The sequence below is a fragment of the Grammomys surdaster genome, unplaced genomic scaffold (genome assembly GCF_004785775.1).
Source record: "Grammomys surdaster isolate TR1022 unplaced genomic scaffold, NIH_TR_1.0 126612, whole genome shotgun sequence".
Taxonomy (NCBI): domain Eukaryota; kingdom Metazoa; phylum Chordata; class Mammalia; order Rodentia; family Muridae; genus Grammomys; species Grammomys surdaster.
Genome location: NW_021621401.1, coordinates 920,326 through 943,584, shown reverse-complemented (window position 1 = coordinate 943,584; position 23,259 = coordinate 920,326). Strand labels below are relative to the sequence as shown.

General features: G+C 44.8%; 3 protein-coding genes across 4 annotated transcripts in view; 1 reads left to right on the top strand and 2 right to left on the bottom strand.

Moving 5' to 3' along the window:
- Positions 1 to 1,936: 1,936 nt before the first annotated feature.
- Positions 1,937 to 8,922, top strand: LOC114615121 (jupiter microtubule associated homolog 2-like). Its single transcript, XM_028760761.1, has 4 exons — positions 1,937 to 1,942; positions 2,744 to 2,953; positions 6,321 to 6,369; positions 7,268 to 8,922. Exons 1-4 carry the CDS (start codon positions 1,937 to 1,939, stop codon positions 7,453 to 7,455), a joined length of 453 nt encoding a protein of 150 aa, XP_028616594.1. The 3' UTR covers positions 7,456 to 8,922.
- Positions 7,615 to 16,965, bottom strand: Jpt2 (Jupiter microtubule associated homolog 2). The gene is made up of 4 exons (XM_028760760.1): positions 16,859 to 16,965; positions 15,207 to 15,355; positions 8,057 to 8,165; positions 7,615 to 7,702 (listed from the first exon to the last, which is right to left on the bottom strand). The coding sequence occupies exons 1-4, from the start codon at positions 16,900 to 16,902 to the stop codon at positions 7,615 to 7,617; spliced, it is 390 nt and encodes a 129-aa protein (XP_028616593.1). The 5' UTR covers positions 16,903 to 16,965.
- A 556-nt stretch (positions 16,966 to 17,521) lies between these two features.
- Positions 17,522 to 23,259, bottom strand: part of Cramp1 (cramped chromatin regulator homolog 1) — a 50,186-nt gene continuing 44,448 nt past the window's right edge. For both annotated transcript variants that reach the window (XM_028760947.1, XM_028760948.1), the window contains exon 21: positions 17,522 to 21,199. In XM_028760947.1, coding sequence (XP_028616780.1) covers positions 21,035 to 21,199 — 165 coding nt within the window. In that variant the 3' untranslated portion in view covers positions 17,522 to 21,034. The remainder of the gene's footprint in view (positions 21,200 to 23,259) is intronic.

Sequence of the window (23,259 nt, the reverse complement as noted above, 5' to 3'; positions counted from 1 at the left end):
GATGTAACAGGTACTTACTGAATGCTATAGTTTATCTGATCCTAGATGTTGGGAGCTTTATTAGAATTCTTTGTCTCATTAAAAGGCGCTAAAGTATAAGATGGATAGTCCTATAGCCTCAGGCATTTGAGATTTATTTATTTATTTATGTATGTGAGTATATTGTCACTCTCTTCAGACATACCAGAAGAGGATGTCAGATTTCATTACAGATGGTTGTGGGCCAATATGTGGTTGCTGGGAACTGAACTCAGGACCTCTGGGAGAGCACTTAGTGCTCTTAGTCTCTGAGCCATCTTTTCAGCTTTTTTTTTTTTTAACTTAAGAGCAGTTATAAAGTTATAAAAGGTTTATTTCTATCATTGTATTATTTCCTTATAAGCTAAAGAAGTTAGTGTCTGGCCTAAAAAAAGCAAACATCATTTATGACGTTTTCTTAAATGGACAAAAAATGCTCTGAGTTCCAGACGACATTCTCATAATGACTGAACCACAAACCATTTGAGTTGTTACAGAATTACATACATGTAAGACACGCTACTTGGCTTTAGGATACAGGGCAGCTGAAGAGGGAAACTCTTTGGTTGACACGGCCACGGTCAAACTCAACAGACCGGGTAGAATGACCAGGTCTGAGGTAGCAGCCTGTCTTCCTCTACAGTTGACTCATCCCTGACAGGCCAAATTTGCATGTGGGTTGTTCCTTTTGTCTCATCAGCCTTAAGCATAGCGTTAACCCCTGCACATGTGAGGGGTTCTCTCTCTTCATGGTTCTTCTATACATAAGGTCTCTGGCCTCTTCAAGGCCATATATGTCTAGGTATTGCGTGGATTCCTGTTCTCCTGCCTGGCTTTGTTCCTGTAGTTGGGAGGAAAGCCTGCTGGACATTGAGTTGGGTAGAATTATTTACCAATGTATGGCAAGGTGTTTTTAGTGTCAGCTTCTTATAAACATCCATGCCCTGCTTCAACACTTGAAAAAGTGCTACTCTGTACTCTGAAGCACAAGAGCTGCCAAGCCGCCTTTAGAAAGTTGAGACTTCTTGACCTTGCTAATAAACAGTACTCCTTAGGCCAGGATACTGTTTTGGCAATAAGGTCACAACTGTCATTTGACAGCAGAGGTACTAGGCTCCACAGTCCTGTCACTTCTATGAGCCAGATTTCTCTCCTGTTCAGCCCCTGTGGGCAGGGTTCCTTGTCTCCCCTGCGTGTCTATCTGTGAAAAGGGCTTCTAAGTGGTGCTACTTATGCTTCTAGTGCCTACAGAGAGCTCTATTGCAGGTGCCAGAAATGTCCTCATAAAGTTTTTGGAAAGTGTGAGTATGTCTACAGGATTGCCAAGTAACACGACTAATGCTAAGAATGAATCAGAAGGGTAGTTTTCAGACCTGATGAGAAAGGAAACACAGGCACTCTCTTCAGAGCTTCTCTCCCTCTAGGCTTTGGCATTTATTCCCTCTCCAGAGTCCGCAGAATTAAACTATCTGCCCCTGGCAAAGATCATGCCCCTCCAAGAGCACACACAAGACAAATAGTCTGATTCCGTGGGCAATCTGAAGCAGCCACACATATGGGATTAAAGCAGAACATGTTCACACAACATAACTGAGATTTTTAAGATACCACAATTAAGGTTAGAGAGATGGCTCAACAGTTAAGAGTGCTCGCAGAGGTCCTGAGTTCAATTCCCAGCAACCACATGGTGGCTCACATCCATCTGTAATGGGATCCAACGTCCTCTTCTGGTGTGTCTGAAGGCAGCTACAGTGTACTCAAATCCATTAAAAAAAAAAAAAAAAAGTCCTCTTCTCCAGCCACAGGATCCTGGAGGGCCTTTTGTTAGGTGCACTAGCTAGTTAAAAAACAAAAACAAAAACCTTTGGCATTCCAGTTTTTTCATTCTGATTGTTGTCCAGAGTTCTGTGGTGACAACATGGTCGTGAGAGCTAAGGCGTAACTACTGTTTGGTGATTATTTGAGGGGACACAAAAAAGAACATGGAAGAACACGGACCAGTCCTTTAGTGATATGGTGTTGTTTGACTTTCCCTGGGGAGATGTAAACAGACTTGTAGTTACCCTCTAGTCACCCTAGATAGCCCATCAGCAGCCAACCAAATAAACAGTCCATCTAGGTAAGCCACTAAGTTTATTGCGGTTTACAGGAACATCAGTGAAGGGTAGCTTAGGAGCACAGGAAACCCTATAAACACCCGCATCACTGAAAAGCCGTGTGTCAGCATAGATGTCAGCCTCCTAAAGGTAACACAGATTTAATTCCATTAGGCACGATGCTTTGGGGAGGTGGGTGCTTGACACCTGCTGAGTGAAGACAGTGGTTGGTATTTCATACCTTTTTGCCTCACATAGGCACAGTTGCATCACGTCCAGGCCTGGGGCCATGAGATCTGCCCGAGATGCACATTGCTATTAGAGCTTAGTAAACTCACAGTGGACAGCAAGGAGCATGTCTCTTACCTTGTTGGTATCTATTCATCATTAGGTCTTCTGGCCAGAAAGAGGTCAGAGTGACTAACCTTACTTTCCAGATCATAGGTTCACCATGAATAGCGGTTTACTAAAACCTTTAATTATTTGCTTTTGTTCAGCATTAAGGGAGCTCTGGGGAAAGGTGGTGTTTTATTCCTTTTCCTTTTAGAATCCAGATCCAGGTCAGCTTGGCTATACATGTGAATGCTGTAGCAGACCAGATTAATCTTCCATGAGAGGTCATCTCTCAGGGTAACAGTGATGGCATAGTACCAGACGGGAGCTCTGATGTTCACTCTTCTGTGATTGTTCCTGCAGGAGGCAAAGGAAGTGGGATCTTCGATGAATCAACTCCTGTGCAAACTCGACAACGTCTGAATCCACCCGGTGGGAAGACCAGTGACATATTTGGGTCCCCAGTCACTGCCACTGTGCCTTTGGCACACCCCAACAAGCCCAAGGTATGGACTCCATTCATAGAGCCAGACAGGAGAGAAAAGTAAAGGTTGTGTCAAGTTCACTTTTCAAAAAGTTCCAAAGCAGGTGTGATATACTATTACGAAAAGACAGAAAGACTGTGTTGCTTTTCCTGGGTATGGTCATTTATTGGTTAGAGTCACCCAGGAAACATGTTTCAACCTTATGACTAAAGACCTGGGGAAGGGAGTTGTGTGACATCCCTACACAGCAGCCGCCAAGCACCTGTCTGTGCTACTCTACTGTGTGTCCCTGAGGTCTCGTGACTCAGCACACAGCATAAGAGTTTGACCCTTCTTGATTTTTTTGTTTTTTTTTTTTGAAAAGAAAGATGATGGGTCTCTTTTTCACATAGTACTGCAGACTTAACCTGAGCTTTGTGTAACCTGAATTATACATTTTAGCTTGCCCATAAAAAAGACACACAATCCAGGTATTTTGGGCAGGTTTTAGAGCTACTTATAGAACTTATATCCCAGCCTCATGTCCCTTGTTATTTCCTGTTTGTCCCACCTACATACTCATTGTCCATTTCCTCTCACAGCTTCCTCTCCTCTTCTCCCTGGTCTTTCTCTACCTGCAATCCCCCTGCCAGGTATCTAAAAACTTGCCAGCAAGGTTACCTGACATCATTTAGTATGCAGGAGAGGGTCTCCTCGGGCAGTGGTGACCAGATCTCTGGGGGCCATTATTTAGCATTTGAACACCAGCACATCAGACCAGTCTCCTACACTTTGTCACTCTAGACCACTGCTCTACCGCGGCTACCTCCCCAGCCCAAGATGATGGCTCTTGATGAGTTTTACTCCACAAGGGTGAGCTTGTGTTATCTTTGAGGATTATTGATCTCAGGTCTCTGATCCAGTGAAGGCACCCATGTATTAAGATTAACGTGTAATTGCAATTGATTAAAGTTCAGCAACTATTTTTCATTTGTTGGATCAAAAAAATACTAATTTTGGACCTTTAGAGCATGCCAGAAAATCAACTCATTCAATTTGTTGAAAAAAAGAAAAGTGTTAACCAAGCTGGGCATGGTGGCTCAAGAGACAGGCAGGTGGGTCTCAATGAGCTCCAGGATAGCTAGAGCCACTTATGGAGATCCTGTCTGAACACACCCCCTCCTCCTCACCCCAAACAACAACAGCAAAAAACCTGTTTGGGTGTTTTCGTTGTTGTTGTTTGATTTTTTTTTTTGAGATAGTTTCTCTGTATAGCCCTGGCTGTCCAGGAACTCACTCTGTAGACCAGGCTGGACTCAAACTCAGAAATCCACCTGTGTCTGCATCCCAAGTGCTGGGATTAAAGGCGTGCGCCACCACTGCCCAACTTTTTTTCTTTTTTTCTTCTTTTCTTTCTTTTTTTTTTTTTTTTAAATCTGCTTGATCAGCATTTCCTGCATGAAGTGCAGAGAAGAATACCTATTAAAGAAAAGTCCCCTTTACAAAAGTGCTATAGGGTATCAGCAAGATGGGTCCATTGATTAAGCTGCTTCCTGCTCCCAGGCCTAAGACTTGAGTCTGATACCTGGGACACCCAAGGTGGAAGGAGAGAACAGTCTCTCAAAAACTATCTTCTGATTCAGCATGCACATCATGGCAGCATCACCCCACCAACTCCCAATAAAAACAGGTGTCGTCTAGAGTGGTGCACTTTGCAGTGTACCTGTGTGGAAGCTATGTGGAAGATGGTGCAGCACAACAGTGACTTGGAGGCTAGCTGAGAGGCATAGTGAGGTCATAGCTGGAAAAAAGTATCCCAGCTTTGAAGCAATGTAGGAATAATAATAGGATGTCAGCATTTATAAACCTGGCCGTGAAGGGTTAGACTTCGATAATACTCACTGTCTGCTCACAGAACAAAGAGCCAGCCTGTAGATAAGGCTTCCTAGTAGAAGGCCATCAGAGACCATCTCAGGTCAGTTCTCCCAAAAGTCAAACCTAAGTAGGCTCAAAACCACAGTTTTCTAAAGGCAAATTTTGTCTTGTTGACACAGTGGTACACACCTTTAATCCCAGCATTTGAGAGAAAAGGGCAGGCAGGTCTCTGAGTTGAAGCCCTGGTGTACATAGTGAGAGTCTGTCTCAAAAGAGAAGCAGGTTGTCCTCTTAATAGCCCAGGCTGGCTTCAAACTCTTGGCATCCTGCATAAGTGCTGAGATTGCAGGGGTGAGCTACCATATCTTGGTGAAACTTAGTATTTTTTATTATCGATTTATTGGTTTTCGTGTTATTCCAGGGACATGTGGACTACGGGCCTTTTGTATCCTAGGCATGTACTCTGCCCACTGAGCCACATCCCATCCTTATACTTTCCTTATGAGAAAAGTTGTCCATATACATACATGCATGCATGCATACATACATACATTCATACATACATACATACTGTTGTAGGTATCAGAGCTTCTTGTTTGACAGTGCAACATTTGATTATGTGGCCAAATTGTTTGGTTTGTTCATTTGTCTGCTTTGAACCACACATTTGAGTGCTGTGCTGTCAAACAGGATACTCTGATATAGACGACAACATAGATGAAGCCATGAAGCATGCTGGTGGTTTTTTTGAGGAAATGATTGTTATTTGGAGCTTGTTGTGGCTACTTTTTTAAAAGCTACATCTTAGGCTATTTTTGAAGAAACAGAATAACTGGGATTTTTGAGAGGCTGCCAGTAAGCTAACATCACTGCTGCAGTACAGTGAGTCCCATGGGCTCAGTCACAGGTCTCTGTTTTGCAGTGCTGGGGATCAAATGCAGAGAGGCTCTTGCAGGCTAGAGAAGCACTTTGTTATTGAGCAGTTTATTTAGTAGCCTACTAGTTTGTTTATTATAAAACCGTATTATTTTTAGTTATGTTGTATAGGTATGTCAGCATATGTGTATGTATGCAAATGAGTTCAGGTACCCTCAGAGGCATCATGTTCCCTTGGAGCAGGAGTTACAGACAACTGTATCTAGGAACTGGTCTCTGGTCCTACGGAAGAGCAGCAAGAGCTTTAACCACTGAGCCATCTCCAGCCTGCCATGAACATTTTAAAGGTTAAAAATAAAACAGACTATAGTGGGACCTGTAACCCCAGCTGTTGTGGAGGAAGCTGAGGTTCAATGCCTGCTTACCTACAGAGTGAGTTCAAGCCCAGACTTTGGAAAATTTAATGAAACCCCAACTCAGAAAGTGAAAATCAGACTGAAGATGTGGCCTGGTGGTGGGTAGACTACTTCCCTAGCAGGGTCTAGGTTTAAGCCATAGATGGCCAGGGAGACACATTTCAAAATAAACCAGCCATTCATCCCTAAATTTTCACTGTCTACCTGAATGAGCACTAACCTGGCGGCTTATCTTGCTGCAGGATCATGTTTTGCTGTGTGAAGGCGAAGACTCTAAGTCTGACCTGAAAGGTAAGCTTATTTCCTGCCCCTTCTGTATCCCAGAGAAAGAGCTCTTCCATTTTGAAGCATTGCTCTGCCTTCTAAAACAGCTGACAGAAACAAGCATAAGAGGGCGGCTTTGGTGTTCAAAGACGGCTAGGGACCTGAGCACAGTTCCTGCTAGTAATACTGTTAGGTTTCCTTTTCTTCTAGAAGAGTGCTTCTCAGCCTTCCTGCTGATGGGACTCTTTAAATACAGTTCCTCGTGCTTTGGTGACCCCAACCATAAAATTATTTTCATTGCTACTTCATAACTCTAATTTTGCTACTGTTATGAATCGTAATGTAAATGTCTGTGTTTTCTAATGCTCTTAGGTGACTTCCCTCATCAAGGGTGTCTTAGGATTTTACTGCTGTGAGCAGACACCATGACCAAGGCAACTCTTATAAAGGACAACTTTAATTTGGCTGACTTACAGGTTCAGAGATTTAGTCCATTATCATCATGGCAGCATCCCAGCAGCCATGGTACTGGAGGAACTAAGAGTTCTATATCTTCATCTGAAGGCCACTAGCAGAATTCTGGCTTCTAGATGTCTAGGATGAGGGTCTTAAAGCCCAGATCATCTACAGTGATACTCCAACTCCAACAGGGCCACTAATAGTGCCACTCCCTGGGCTGAGAATACACAAACCATCACAAGGGATTTGGACACAGGTTGAGAACCACAATTCTAGCAGCTCTTTTGTGCCGTTTGAAGAGCAAGGATCCAAAGAGCTTCATGGGCTTGAGACCAGTTGGGAGCAGGTGGACTTCCGAACTCACTAGCTATGCCGGGACACTGGCTTCCAGTCAGTGCAGCTTGCTTCATAGTGTAGTGGACTATGTACTGCCTTTCATGGACTTTTGTTGATTTTTATCCCACAGCTGCAGCAAACTCCACACCCAGAGGACAGCAGGGCGAGAAAGGAAGCTCAAAAGAAGCAGAGCATGCAAAGATACCAGAGCCCACACCCACGGTTGACAGTCATGAGCCCAGACTGGGGCCAAGACCTCGCTCCCACAACAAAGTCCTGAACCCACCAGGAGGCAAATCCAGCATCTCCTTCTATTGAGAGGCTCCTGCTCTGCCTGTAATTAGATCAGACAGAGATAGGGCATTGAATGTTAGTGTTTCCTTTAACTCAGATGAGTTGGGGTGGGAGAGGGTTTGTCATGTGTGTGGGATTGACTGCTCATAGTCATTGGCAGAGCTATGCAGAGGACTGTGCCTTCTAAACTGCCAAGATATACATTGTGGGGATAAACCGGGATGCTCTGGTCCCTCCTCTAACTGCTCCTCTCTGTGAAACATCTGTAAAGCTGTGGGGAAGGCAGAAGAGGTGGAGCCCGTTAACAGGAGGATTCCAGGGTCAAACTCTTACTCTGTGTGCTGAGTCACGAGACCTCAGGGACACACAGTAGAGTAGCACAGACAGGTGCTTGGCGGCTGCTGTGTAGGGATGTCACACAACTCCCTTCCCCAGGTCTTTAGTCATAAGGTTGAAACATGTTTCCTGGGTGACTAACCAATAAATGACCATACCCAGGAAAAGCAACATGGTCTTTCTGTCTTTTCGTAATAGTATATCACACCTGCTTTGGAACTTTTGAAAAGTGAACTTGACACAACCTTTACTTTTCTCTCCTGTCTGGCTCTATGAATGCAGTCCATACCTTGGGCTTGTTTGGATGTGCCAAAGGCACAGTGGCAGTGACTGGGGATTCAGATATTGTCGAGTTTGCACAGGAGTTGATTCATCGAAGATCCCACTTCCTTTGCCTCCTGCAGGAACAATCACAGAAGAGTGAACATCAGAGCTCCCGTCTGGTACTATGCCATCACTGTTACCCTGAGAGATGACCTCTCATGGAAGACGTAATGCCTTCCTAAGTTCCAGGGCAACAGATTGGGACAATTACTCCAAGTCCCTGAAGCCTTACACCCCAGCCAATCCTTAATCTGGTCTGCTACAGCATTCACATGTATAGCCAAGCTGACCTGATCTGGATTCTAAAAGGAAAAGGAATAAAACACCACCTTTCCCCAGAGCTCCCTTAATGCTGAACAAAAGCAAATAATTAAAGGTTTTAGTAAACCGCTATTCATGGTGAACCTATGATCTGGAAAGTAAGGTTAGTCACTCTGACCTCTTTCTGGCCAGAAGACCTAATGATGAATAGATACCAACAAGGTAAGAGACATGCTCCTTGCTGTCCACTGTGAGTTTACTAAGCTCTAATAGCAATGTGCATCTCGGGCAGATCTCATGGCCCCAGGCCTGGACGTGATGCAACTGTGCCTATGTGAGGCAAAAAGGTATGAAATACCAACCACTGTCTTCACTCAGCAGGTGTCAAGCACCCACCTCCCCAAAGCATCGTGCCTAATGGAATTAAATCTGTGTTACCTTTAGGAGGCTGACATCTATGCTGACACACGGCTTTTCAGTGATGCGGGTGTTTATAGGGTTTCCTGTGCTCCTAAGCTACCCTTCACTGATGTTCCTGTAAACCGCAATAAACTTAGTGGCTTACCTAGATGGACTGTTTATTTGGTTGGCTGCTGATGGGCTATCTAGGGTGACTAGAGGGTAACTACAAGTCTGTTTACATCTCCCCAGGGAAAGTCAAACAACACCATATCACTAAAGGACTGGTCCGTGTTCTTCCATGTTCTTTTTTGTGTCCCCTCAAATAATCACCAAACAGTAGTTACGCCTTAGCTCTCACGACCATGTTGTCACCACAGAACTCTGGACAACAATCAGAATGAAAAAACTGGAATGCCAAAGGTTTTTGTTTTTGTTTTTTAACTAGCTAGTACACCTAACAAAAGGCCCTCCAGGATCCTGTGGCTGGAGAAGAGGACTTTCTGGAAGACACTGGCTTGTAGTGATCAGGAGTGTAGCTGCTAGGCTGTAGTGAGAATTGTAATGTCTTTTTTTTTTTTTGTTAATGAATATGAGTACACTGTAGCTGTCTTCAGACACACCAGAAGAGGGCGTTGGATCCCATTACAGATGGATGTGAGCCACCATGTGGTTGCTGGGAATTGAACTCAGGACCTCTGCAAGCGCTCTTAACTGCTGAGCCATCTCTCCAGCCGTAATTGTGGTATCTTAAAAATCTCAGTTATGTTGTGTGAACATGTTTCTGCTTTAATCCCAGATGTGTGGCTGCTTCAGATTGCCCACGGAAACAGACTACTTGTCTTGTGTGTGCTCTTGGAGGGGCATGATCTTTGCCAGGGGCAGATAGTTTAATTCTGGGGACACTGGAGAGGGAATAAATGCCAAAGCCTAGAGAGAAAGAAAGAAAGAGACAGACAGACAGAGAGAGAGAGAGAGAGAGAGAGAGAGAGAGAGAGAGAGAGAGACACACACACACACACACACACACACTGAAGAAAGTGGCTATGTTTCCTTTCTCATCAAGTCTGAAAACTACCATTCTGATTTATTCTTAGCATGAGTTGTGTTACTTGGTACAGAACTGGTATAAACCAAGTCCAAGTCCAAGTTTCAGAATCTTCTGCTACCTATTCCCGACTTCTGCCTTCTATGGCAGCATTTATTTATGGGCACTTTCCTTCATCTTCTCATGAGCATCATCACCTACTTGAAAGATGCATACATTCTGTCTTAGGGTTTTACTGTTGTATACAGACACCATCACCAAGGCAAGTCTTATAGGGACATTTAATTGGGGCTACCTTACAGGTTTAGAGGTTCAGTCCTTTATGATCAGGGTGGGAGCATGACAGCATCTATGCAGGCATGGTGCAGGGGGAGCTGAGAGTTAGTTCTACATCTCCATCTGAAGGCTGCCAGCAGAATACTGTCTTCCTGGCTGCTACGATGAAGGTCTTAAAGCCCACACCCACAGTGACACATCTACTCCAACAAGGCCAAATCTATTCCAAGAGGGCCACACCCTCTAATAGTGCCATTCCCTGGGCCAAGCATATACAAAGTATCACACACTCTCCAGGGAAGAATATTCTTCTACCATCAGATTTTTACTTGAAACAACACTCAAGGAAAACAGTATATGTGAGTTCTATACCTAATCGGTCTGTTGGGAATTAGCATAAGTAAGCCAGGTTGGAGGTCTCCTCAATGTGAGCTACCCTGGCAGAACTTTGGGTTTCTAGTCCCCATAGCTCGTGAGGGCCAGGGCCAGAGGGACAAGGGTAGAGAAAAACAACCCTTTTGTTTTGACAAAAAGGGTTATTCTTGAGCAAACTGAGCCCCTCAACGGGTGGCCTGAGGTTACAAGATTACTACTTGTTAGCCAAAAGCCTTAGATATCAAAAGCCTGTTGCTTTAATTGTGAATTCAGCCATTTAAAAAGAAATTGTAAGGTTTTTTATAAAAGCCTCAGAGTTCAAGTAGCAGGTGCATTAAACTGTGAGAAATACAGTACTTTCTGCCAGAGAAGGAACAAGTACTTTCTAGATGCAAAAGTTTTTCTAATAGAAGGCTGGAGCTGGGGGTGGGTTGAAGACTGGGTGGTAAACGGTGCCATTGGTTGAGTGAGTGCAGGTCCAAGAGGGACATATAAGGTAATACACCTTGACCTCAGGAAGCGGCTTTGGAGACCTAGCTTGAGTAGAAGCAGCAAACAGTATAAGCCTTTTCAGACAAGAGTAGTAGAGTCACCAGTTTATAGAAAGAAGGAAAAAAAATCTTTGGTCACTGACTTGAAAAACACTTAGTGCCAGCGGTGGTGGCGCATGCCTTTAATCCCAGCACTTGGGAGGCAGAGGCAGGCGGATTTCTGAGTTCGAGAGTTCGAGGCTAGCCTGGTCTACAGAGTGAGTTCCAGGACAGCCAGGGCTACACAGAGAAATCCTGTCTCGAAACAAACCCCCACCCCAGAAAAAGAAAAACACTTAGTTTCACTGATGTCTTGTTTATAATTTCTCAGCAAAACTGTACAATTATTGGCATAAAACAGGCAGGGGAAAACATAGTAAGAATTATGGTGTCTTAAAAATCCCAGTTATGGGATATGGGGCTGCTACAGATTGTTCACAGCAACAGAATATTTGCTTCCTGCATGCTTTGGGAAGGGTGTGATCTTTGCCAGCTGCAGACAGTTTAAATCTGGGGACTCTGGAGAGGAAATAAATGCCAGAGCACAGGGGAGTAGGTGGTGGAGGCACACACCCCCTAAAGAGACATGTTCCTGCTGGTTTGTCAAATGGTCCAGAGAAAAAGAGACAAGAAGTTGGAGATATTCTCACAAGAGAAAGATAAGATTAGATTTGTCCCATGGAACTCACCGTCCCTAATTAGCAGGAAGCATTACGGAGCTCTAAGCCCCCTTTCCCCACTAATGTCCTGTGTCTCTCCTACCTGGTGCTGGAAGGGACTGGGGTGGAAAAGGTGGAGTGATGTAAGGACCCAATAAAGTAAATACAAAACTACACCTACCTTGGGAGGTTTGTAATTGTGCATAAAAGTGGATTAGGTGAGGCCTATCTTTTTAAGGGAAAAATAAAACTTTTAGGGATATCAAGAGCTGCACCTTTGTAAAGATTTAGAAATTAGAACTTTCTAAACCTCAGCCATAGACTTCCTGGGAATCAGTCCCCACATTCAACACAGAGGCAGAAGTCAAGGTGAAACTTTGAAAACCAAATAATGAACCTCAAGAGTTTGGGGCTGGGGGGGGTTGTGGCTCAGTGGAAGAATGATCAGCTATCTAGATACTGAGTTAAACCACAGCCAAAGGGAGGAGGCGGGTAACAATTACAAGTTTTTGGTCAGACACTGCTCATTAAAAAAAAGTGAAACAGAGCACTGGAAAGTTCTCAGGACCCATCACAAAGAGTTGTAGGGTAAGCACTGCCTCTCCAGAAACTTCTACATATCCCTTCTCTCTGGTCACCAAGATCCCCAAATTTTCTTGAAACTAGAAACTTGTTACTTCCCAAATAAGTCTTATTATTTTGCCCTAACTTGAACAAGAGTTCTCTTTCCTACTTACTCCCTAAAGGAGCAGTCACATGGCATGCCTAGCAGCTTACTAAGGAAAACTAAGTTCAAAATAAGTTTTTAGAGGCCAAATTATAAGAGGTTAAGAGTGATTACTGCTCTTGCAAGGGGCTTGGTTTGGTTCCCAGAACCCACCCAAATGCCTGTACAAATGTTCTATTACAAGGGATTGGACACCTTCTGGCTTCTGCATACACACACAATAAACTAAACCATACTGACCGAATGTACACAAACATGGATAACAGTGGAGACCTCTTTAGACTCAACGTGTCAGCATTTTAAATTCACGTACCCAATGACCTAGCAATTATCCTTTCAGAAGTTTCTCTCAATGGATGTATTCTGGTCAGTTTGTTTGCTTTGTGAAACAGGGTCTCATATAGACCAGGTTGGCTTACATCTCCTGATCCTTTTGCCTCTATGTGTCAAATGCTGGGATTATAGGCATGTGCCATAGTGGGCAGATTTAGGTCAATTTAGAGCATGGACTCTAGAAACAGGAAAACTAGATCCAAAGGCCAATTCTGCCAATGACTAACTGTGGGGTTCACTCAGGCCAGAAACTTCCCTGGATTTTAGTTTCTGCTGTTATAAGAAAGGAACCATTTACCTTCTCGGGTTATAGTAAGAATGAAGTGAAAATATATGCAAAGTGTGTAAACACACTTTCTGGAACTACTAAGCCATCAACAAAGATCAATGTTGTCAGGCAAATAATATACAAGAAACAAGAAACATGGAAACTAATGAATATGAGACATCAAAGGACAGGCAATCCCAGCAAAGCTTCCATGATCCCACACTGTTAAATTATCTCTACTCTGCCTCTGCACACTTCTCAGGAAGCTCCCAAATGTGTGAGTGCTGTAAGACTAAGTTCCAAAGACTGAGCACCAGTGCATCCAGGCCCTGGGAACAGATGTACCAGTGGATATGGCTTTGTGTCCTCAGAGACTGTCTTCAAAGGAGCCCCTAACAAGGCAGAAAACAAGCTCCAAAACGTGTTGGTGCAGAATCAATCTGGTCACTGCAACGAGATGGCTGTCACTCATTTATGACCACGCACAGAATGGGCTAGATGATCCCACCTGCATTAAGAGTGCCTTGGGGAACAGGTACAGCAGTACACCATGTTTTCCCAGGGAACCTGGCTTGCCACTGGGGCAGGTCTAATGACAACTCTGTGGAAGGAAGGCCAAGATGGCTCACAGACACTAAATGCAACTCCAACCCTGACCCTAAGAGAACAAACAAAAGCCAGCTTTTGTGGTTTTTCAAGACAGGGTTTCTTTGTGTAGCCCTGGCTGTCCTGGAATTCACTATGTAAACCAGGCTGGCCTCAGACTCACAGAGATCTATCTGGTTCTGCCTCCCTGGTGTGGGCCTTAAAAGGTGTGCATGACCACTGCCTGCCAAAATCCAGCTTTTGTTCATTTGTATTTCATTTAAAAAAAAAAAAAAAAAAAAAAAAAAAGTCTTTACCATTAATTGACACAAGGCAGAGGGCAGGTCTTCGTCCTTTTCCAGCATATGGACTCCATATATAGCCCCTCCAGGCTTACAAAGATAGAACAAATCTAGCTTTTAAAAAAATGGATATAGACAAGGGAAAGGCCGGGAGGATAGTTTATCACCTAAGGTGCTTTGCTGCCTTCTTTTTCTGAGACAGTGTCTCACTATATTGCCCAGGTTGGCCCCAAACTCCATAATCTTCTGCAGGCTCTTGAGGTCTAACATACAACTAACACCAAGAGCAAGTAAAGACTTTCCAAAAACTTTGCCTGGTAACAGCAGGGAACGATAGAGAACTACACAGAGGTGAACGCTCCAGAATTTCAACCCCACTGAAATCATACTAAAAATACTCTTCCTAAGAAAAACATTTGAATACACAATTTATATAAATTTCAGATTAGAGGCTCTGAGACCAGAAACCCCCTCACCTGGCCAGCAGCCTCAGCAACTACACTCAGCAAATATCTGCTGAGTAGATGGAGCACCTTTAAGAGAGAACGTGACAGCCAAGGAAAGCCTTCTCTCTTTTTAAAGACACTGTTGACACAAAGGACAAGGTGCTACAGAAGGTTCTAGAAAAGGATCTAAATACAGAAAGCAAAGTGAGGCATATGCTCCACACCTGTCATCCCAGCACTCCGGGAGACAAGCGGGAAGGCTATGAGTTCACAGTCTGGGCTACACAGAGGACTGCCTTCAAAGAACAAAAGGCAAACAAAAACCCAGAACCAGCTGGGCCTGGCAGCACATGTCTTTAATCCCAACACTTGAAAGGCAGAGGCAGGCAGATCTCTATGAGTTCCGGACTAGCCTGGTCTACAGAGTGAGAAAACCTTGTCTCAAAAACCAAAACAATCCAGAACTATTTCACGTCGTTTTGACGAAAGCTATAGTCATATGACGGGAGGGAACTCAATTAGGAAAATGCCTCTTAAGACAGAGCTGCAGGCAAGCCTTTAGGGCATTTTCTTAACTAGTGATTGACATGGGAGGGCGTGCCCATTGTGGGTGGGGACATCCCTGGGCAGGTGGTCCTGGGTTCTATAAGAAAGCAAGTTGAGCAAGCCATAAGGAGCAAGTCAGTAAGCAGCACCCCTCCATGATCTCTACATCAGCTCCTGCCCTGGCCTGAATTCCTGTCCTCACTTCCTTCAGTGATGTGGAAGTGTTTAAAGTAAACCCTTTCCTCTCCAACTTGCTTTGGTCCTGGTGTTTCACCACAGCAACAGAAGCTTGTCAGACAGTATTTTAAAAAGAACATTAGAGTTTAAGGCCAAGGAATCTGAGAAGTATAAAGTCCACACCTGGAGGATTTGTCCTCTTGGGTATGTTTTTAGGTTCTTCAGTTGGTCCAAAAATATTAGATGCCATCCTATTAGGCTTGCTTGAAGGAATACCTTCTTCTGGATTTCCAAAAAGATCGCTTGATTCTCCTCCGGGGGGCTTCATGGATCTACAAGCAGAGAGTGAACATGAGTCACTTAGAGCAGACCAACAGATTCCCAGGATTCAACAGGACTGGTGTTGATGGTCTCTTTCCTGTGGCTGAGCCCAATACCAAACAGTAATGACGTGAACAAAAGCTGGTCTCATCACAAAGTATGATGGTACAGGCCTGTAAACCCCAGCACGTGGGAGACTGAAGCAGAATTTAGAGTTCAAGACCAAGTTGGGTTACACAGTAAAGACACTGTGTTACTCACAGAGGTAAGGGTAAGGTGAACCACATAAGGACCTTTTCTTTTTTTGAGTCACATTATATAGTAATTAGGATCAAAATTTAGTTTTAATACTTTACCAATATTGTTTTAGATTCTGATCTGGATTAAACATGTGATTAAAGAGAGATTACTTTGCTCTCTTCCCCACGCTGTCTTCAACTTGCTATGTAGCTTACATGGAAGCAAATCCCTACCTCTATCAACCTTTCTGCTTTATAGCCATGGTAGCTAGGGACTCCACTGCCAGAATTTATAGATTCTAATCTGGGGAGTCAGGCCTGACTCGAGTATAAAGTAAAGAGGCTCTCCTTGTGTTTTTCAGAGCCCTTTAGGGTGTAGTCTGTCCCCTAGATCCTTTGATTGGGTTTTAATCCAGACTCTTTGTGTCTTTTAACAAGTTACACGTTTCTCTTTATCTTAGATTCATCATCCTTGAAGGTAATTCCTGACTTAAAAGACTTGCTGTAGGGATCTATCTATATTGGCATGTTTGGTGTAACCACTGAAATGCCTAGGCAAAATCAAGGTGCGGCTTTGGAGCAATCAGTCTGCTATCTTCTCCCAACCTAGTAAGTTTCCATCCAAAGCACGCTTTCTATCTAATATGGCCCAGATGAGGCTTCCAACTGCACTTCATCGTCCAGTTAAGGCAGCTCCCCTTCCCCCAACCCAACCAGGTATCAAATGGAAATTTCATCCTTTTCCTAAAATCCTCTCTATGGAAGCCTATTCCACAATTAACTTCTGGAGCTCGTGAAGTCAATTCGAACACTAGTTTCACTTTATCAACTCAAAGCAGATCAGAGAGAAAGTCCAAATGAAACTGTGTTGGGAAGGTCCCCGGCCAGGGAGGACCTACTAGTAAGTAGTGCATCCTATGAACACCTGGTCGTGGGCTGGGTCTGAGAATGCTGCCGCCACTCAGCCACATTCAAAGGTCGTCCTGACCAACCCAACAGAACTCGGGAAGAGGTCAGGAAGCGGCAAACAGCTCGGTAGCGCCCGGCTTAAGAGTCTCTCCTGAGCAAGCGCTTCAGGAAAGCCACGTGTCCTAATCCCGCCGCCCGGTCTCCACTCCGCTCTAATCCACTAGCCTTGCTGCAAGAGCCTGAGGAAGAGCGCGCTCAGTACCCTCAGGGGAACCCCGCGCCACACCCACCGCATCTGCAGGGTCTCCCGCCCGCCACGTGGCTGCGGCTACGCGCCCACCCGGGTCCCAGCACCGGTCCGCGCACCTGGAGTTCAACTCGCCAGGTTGGCCATCCGCGCCCTGGAACATGTCGGCCGCCGCCCCGCGCTTCCACAGTCGCCGCGCGGCGGTTCCCGCTTGGTCCCGCGCAGATACCCTGACCCGCCTAAGCCAGTTGGACGCCTCCGACGCCAATCATGTCTCTGCAGCCTATCGTGGAACCATGCCCCATCCCTCCCTCCCGCCCCAATTAGGAGGAGGCTTGGAGGCCCGCACCGCGCTTACAGCCGATTGGCTGAAGCAGTTGCCTCTCATAGCTTCAGGCGTGGCCATTGGTTCATAGCTGGCCCCACCCTCCGACACCAACACGCCTCACCGTGCGGAATCCGCATTTCCTTGCCTACCAACCCCGGGGCGGTATGGCACTAGGAAGTTTCAGGTCAGTAGTAGAGAAGGCTTCTTTTGGGGTTACAGCACCTTATTCAGGGAAGCGCACACCATACCCATAACAGAAGCAGCGGATTCTGTAATGACTTCCACCTCTCCACTTTCAGCGACCACTCAACTATCATTCTCTGAGGCCCACCTGTCGACCCACTCTCACCTCCTGGGAACCTACAAGCCTTAGGGCTGGCTCATCTCCCTACACTGTGCCAGATCAGAATATCCTAAGCCCACTGGCTTTAAAAGCAGGCACAAAAGACAGTCATTAGATGAAGTATTAGTATGTATTTATGCACAATAAAAACATTTACAAGCCGAACTGGAAATTTTAGCCGAAGTTTAACAGTTTTTGTTTATTAAATAACCAAAACACCTTTTTATTCCCAAAAAATTGGTAAAGAATAAATAATGTAATTTACAATATGGTACAAAAAATAATCAGAAGGACAGGCATTCTGCTTTATACATACACTGTATATTTATAGTCTATAAAACAAATTCACATCTCAAGCTGGAAACCTCAGATGATATGGCTTAACGATTATCAAAGCAAACAGCACTGAGTTCTGCCTGCTGGGTGCACCCTCCAGCCAGTGATCTAACTAGTAAGAGTCTGGCTGGTGCAGTGCTTCCAAAACTGGACTGACCTCATCAGGCTAGCCTCTGGGAAAGGTACACTGTGGGTTTCTTTTCATTTTTAAAGTCTTTTATTTATTTATCTATCTATTTATTTATTTATTTATTTATTTATTTTAAATTAAGACAAAATACAGTATTTCCTCATGAATGCATCTGGGAGATTTGTTTTAAAAGTACACAAAACAATTTCCTTTTAAACTTGTTTTGACCATTTCTAATAATGTGGTCTGGTTAAAAATGCTATTAAAGAGACAGGCGGATTTCTGAGTTCGAGGCCAGCCTGGTCTGCAGAGTGAGTTCCAGGACAGCCAGGGCTACACAGAGAAACCCTGACTCGAAAAAACAAAAAAACAAAAAAACAAAAAAACAAAACAACAAAAAAGCTATTAAACTGAATGACACCTCCCTAGCAGAGGCCATCGCAAGGAATGAAAAAGAAGAAGGTAGGAAAAAAGGCTGACCAACAGATGAAATGTCTCTAAAGTCCCCCTCCCTGAGCAAGTTCTATGCCCGACAGGATACATGGACTTCAGCTCGCCTGAGCATCTTCTCTAGGACACAATCCATGCCAAGCACCGGAGATACAGGTTCCCAATTTTTTGAAAAGATGAGTCAGCATGTCTAAGAAACATTAGTATTAGCAAAAAATGTTCTCAAAGACCGACCGCATGTCTGTCACACTAAGTTCCAATGAGGAAGGGAAGCCCAAGTGAACATGAACCATCAAAACTGATGGAAAGGAAGAGAAGGAAGATGTAGAACCTAGGAGGTTTCTTTGCTGTGTTGTTTTTTAAACTCCAACCGTTGGCAGTTTCCAGGTTTCACGTATGGATATTTGATTAGGCCGGGAGGAGTCACATCCACTGATCCTCTGCTACAAATGCCACCATCTGTCCTTTAATATGGCGATGATGAGCAAATAGGTATGGCTGGCTGTTAAAGAAGCAGTGGAATCTTCTGGAATCCTGTCAGCTTCCTTATTGTAAAGCACCAGTCCATTTGATGCCTTGCTTGCTAATGGGTGACAAGGGCTGTAGTCTCTGGCCCTCAAGGCAGTGTCAACTCCTTTTAGACAGCACAGACTAATATGTGCCTCACAGCATTCACTGCCTGAGGGGAACCAGCTTAAGAAGCCAACCACCTGGTATTACATGCTCAGTTACCAGGATTCTACAAGCACCCATGCTTAGTAATGTTGTGGGAAAGTCTATCTGAAACACAAGAAGGGCAGCTAGCAGTGGACTAAGCTGAGCCTGGGATCTTAACCAGGCTTCAGTCCCAAGATCTAAATGCCTTCAGCTAAGTAAGGCATTGCTGAAAGCACACAACTGGGTAAAGAGACATGTTGGCTACTTCAGCACAGTCTCTCAACGGCACCGTACGCTGCTCTCCTCATCTAACCGTTTGACTTTTACCAGATGTAGGGTCTACGTGTCAGCATCTGGGGCAGATCCTTCACCAGTACAAAGGCAGGAGGATCTTGGGAGGTGAAGGAATTTACTGTCAAGAGCCCCTACCTATACTCTGTGTTTCAGGAGTAGAGCTTGCATTCTAGGGTTTGTGGTAGCCAGGGCGACCAATGGATCAAGTGTCCCAAAGGGACACTTCCATCCCATTCTTCATTGCAGATGGAGAGAAGTAACGGCCCGGGCTGGTCTTATGTTCTACTGTGCAAGGAAGGAGACTTGACAGGTGGAAAGCAGAGGTGGCAGTTTTAGGAGTTAAAAAGGACCTGTAAGCTGGGTGTGGTAACATGACTTTCAGCCCAGCACTCAGGAGGCAGACAGGTGGATCTCCAGCCTACCACGGCCTATAAATAAAGTTATAGAGAAACCCTGTCTCAAGAAGAAAAAAAAAAATGGGGGATGGTGTATCCGCCCTGGCTACTATGTAGAGAGTGAGCAATGAGAGGCTAGTGCAGGGGTCATCTGTTCACCAAGAACTAGCCATGGCTACCTGACATATTAGGTCCAGCAGGAGTGACCATGTTACAAGGATCTATTAAAGGGCAAATAAGAGGGGTGGACCTCTTTTTGGCATCACTCTGAGCATGATGGCCCGATCTACTGACTACTGACTGACCACTGCTGGGCTCCATAAGAGAACTGCTAAAACATCATCAAGCTGGAGCTCTTCCTACACCCTGACATCTAAACCAGGCTTGGGTCCCAGAACAGGAAGACAGACAGCCTGGGGCAAAAATACCCCTCAAACACCAGCAATAACACATGAAAATTATAAGCACACATAAAATCTGCATACATAGCAGTGCATTTGGGGATGGGGGTAGGGGTCAGGCCAGTAGAGAGGAATGGTATCTTAGAAGGAAATAAGCATTAAACACAGGTAGAGAGCAGAGCCACCTAGATAGGGGACTCTTACTATTCTTTGTCCATATCCTCCAATTCTTAAACCACAAGAAAACCATTCCCAACAAGCTTTGCAGGACCATACAAAACATCCATACAACCTCCAAGAAAATTTCTTTCCTCCTCCTTATGCCAGGCAGAACCAAACCTCTAGAAGGTTTGGGTAGAAAGCACTAGGTGAGGGTTAAGTAATCTTGGGAAGATAACATTAGCTACATGGCTCTGGGACCCTTCTCTGCTTCATAGTCAAGGCATCCAGGAAGTGTCTTAGGTTAAAGATACCACCAAGGCAAGAAGACTGGTCTATACTCACTGTCCCTTGCAACATCACTGCAGACAGACAGCCAAGTGGAAAAAGGGTATCAGAAAGAAAGCAGCAGTGGCTGTGGCCTCCCATCACATAGGATAACAGCTCCAAAGACAAAATGAACATCAGGCATGTCTTCTTGCAAGGAGGACACCCTCTGGAAGGCTCAACACACAGACATACAGTCGGGATTGCCACACAGGCTACAGGACTGCAAGGCCTCTGATACCAAAAGGATTTCTGAGGTCTACCCTTCTCAGGGCAGCTTGTGGATGGTGTAACCCCTGCTTGTTGGGCAGGCTGCTCCTTTGCATGTGAATATTGTCATGCTGTTAGAGGTGCTCCTGCTCACTGTCTTCTCAGGATTCTGGGCTTGACTTTCTCTACTATGCAGACAGATTCATGGGGCCAGCTCTGTAGACTTCTCTTGTGGATTCCAGGGTGCCCATGTCACAAAGCACAGTCACTGAGAGAGGTCACCAACAGGATTACCGCCACCACCACCATCAAAAAGAACCTCCCGGCGGCCAGGCTCAGTGATGGACAATTCTTGGGCAAGGTCATTAAACCGAGATATGTAGTCAATGCTGTTCTCGTTCATCATGCACACCAACTGGGAATCCACCACCTGTAGGATAGAAGGAACGAGAAGACATTAGTCTGAGGATGGCTTACCATCCTGACTAGAGGCTCTTGACCCCCAGAGCAGAATGTCAGTGGAAGGAGTCTACTGCCCTAGGAGGAAGTTTGGAATCCTTTGTGGTCTATCCACATGGACTTTTTTAAGTACATACTCTGCACATGATCCTAGGAAAGCCTCTGAGAAAATGAAACACATAGATGCTGAGTAGCAGCCACTCCATCTGATACTTTCCAAAGAAAGGCCAACAGTGATAAGAGAAGGCAGAGATCAAAGCAAACAGAGAACAGTTAATGAGGATCCCGACAGCATCAGGACCTCACAAATGCTGGTACAAGGTCCATGAACATATGAGAAGAGAACATTCCCATCAAAAGACGCAGCAAATGCAAAGGCTCTGAGAAGGCAGAATGCAACTACTCAAGAAACAAGAGAAAAGCGTCGCCTCAGCACAGTGAGGAATGGAGAAAGAACTACAGCGAGGGACAGGAATCTGTAAGGACATTATCCTGGGGAGCTGCCGTGGTTTGCCATCTCTCTCCACTGAAATAGAAGACTCTTGAGGACAGGGCCTTCTGTTCTCTCAATATAGTGACTGGTTTTGACACTTGGATGAGACTTTCTTAGTGAGCTACATAACATGAATATGGCAAGAACTTAATTTTAAAATTCTTACTTGAAATGTTGAACGAATGGAAATTTTCTTTAAAAATGAGGGCTGGCCTGTGTGTACCAGTACTTGCTGTCAAGCCTGATAACTTTTGTCTGATCCTTGGAACTACATCTTTTGAGTTTGAAGCAGGCAGAAGTATTATGAGTTCAAGACAAGCCCAAGTACATATCAAGTTTTGTTCTCTCTATGTATTCATCTCCTTCTCCCCAGAGACCACACCCATCACCTTCATCAAATCCTGTCAGAACACTGGATTCATAAATGATTGCTACCACACTTCCAGAAGATGAAGTCCCTTTCCACAGGCCCTCTTTTTAGAGTTCTCAGGAAGACACACCAGATAGACTAGCTCCTTCACTTGATAAGTACTTAGTCCTGCCCACTGTCCTGAACGTCATATCACCAGGGAGAGTGCAAAGCTGACTTGGGAGTCTGGCTAGCTTGAGACTCAGCATTTCTGACCTCCAGGCTTCCATAGTGCCCATTTCATAGGAACCAGGGACTCAAAGCATCCATGATAACTGAGACGAACACAACAGTCTTTTGTGTACAACATTTAGCGCTACAAGGAGCCCTATTGGGTAAAAAATGGCTTTGAGAAATACCATAGATTGTACAAGAGAAGGTTCCAGAGATGGCTTGAGAGATGGCTCAGTCAGTAAAGTACTTTCCACGTAGGCATGAGGGCGTGACTTTGTATCCCTAGTGCACATAGAAAAGTAGGGAATAACATCTGTAATCACAGATAGGGGATCACAGATAGGAGAATCCCTGGAGCTCATTGGTCATTAACCTATCAGAATCAATGAGCTCCAGGTTGAGCTTTCTGTCTCAAAACATAAATAAGGTAGCAGGCTAGTAGTATGATGACGGTCAGTGGGTAAAAGTGATTACTGCCAAGCCAGACAACCCAAGTTCAATCCCTGGGGCCCAAAGAGCAGGAAAGAAACAATTCTCATAAGTTGTCCTCAGATCTAACTCCTCACTGGCACCACATCATACAACAACAGACTATATAATTAAATGAAATTTAAAAAACAAGATGGAGCACAATTAAAGATTTGTGGAATTTTGGCCTCCACGCACATGTGAACACACAGCCCAAACACATTAAGATGATGTGAGAAGATTCACAGCATTGATGTATCTACTTCTTAAATTTATTTACGTGTATATTTGTCTAGCTGAGTATATGGAAATCTGTGTGCCAGGTGTCCCCATCTGTCCCCACCCACTCCAGGTGTTCCCCATCTGTCCCCACCCACTCCAGGTGTTCCCCATCACTCCCTACCCACTCCAGGTGTCCTCCATCACTCCCCACCCACTCTAGGTGTCCCCCATCACTCCCCACCCACTCCAGGTGTCCCCCATCACT

Bases quoted from the DNA above. Each gene is read 5' to 3' on its own strand.
- LOC114615121 (XM_028760761.1), top strand. The intron at 2,954-6,320 runs GTATGGACTCCA...ATCTTGCTGCAG, and splicing joins CACACCCCAACAAGCCCAAG to GATCATGTTTTGCTGTGTGA. The intron at 6,370-7,267 runs GTAAGCTTATTT...TTTATCCCACAG, and splicing joins CTCTAAGTCTGACCTGAAAG to CTGCAGCAAACTCCACACCC.
- Jpt2 (XM_028760760.1), bottom strand. From the start codon at position 16,902: ATGTTCCAGGGCGCGGATGGCCAACCTGGCGAGTTGAACTCCAG. The intron at 8,166-15,206 runs GTGTGGACTTTA...TTGTTCCTGCAG, and splicing joins CAAGAGGACAAATCCTCCAG to GAGGCAAAGGAAGTGGGATC. The intron at 7,703-8,056 runs GTATGGACTGCA...CCTTCCCCACAG, and splicing joins CACATCCAAACAAGCCCAAG to CTTTACAGATGTTTCACAGA.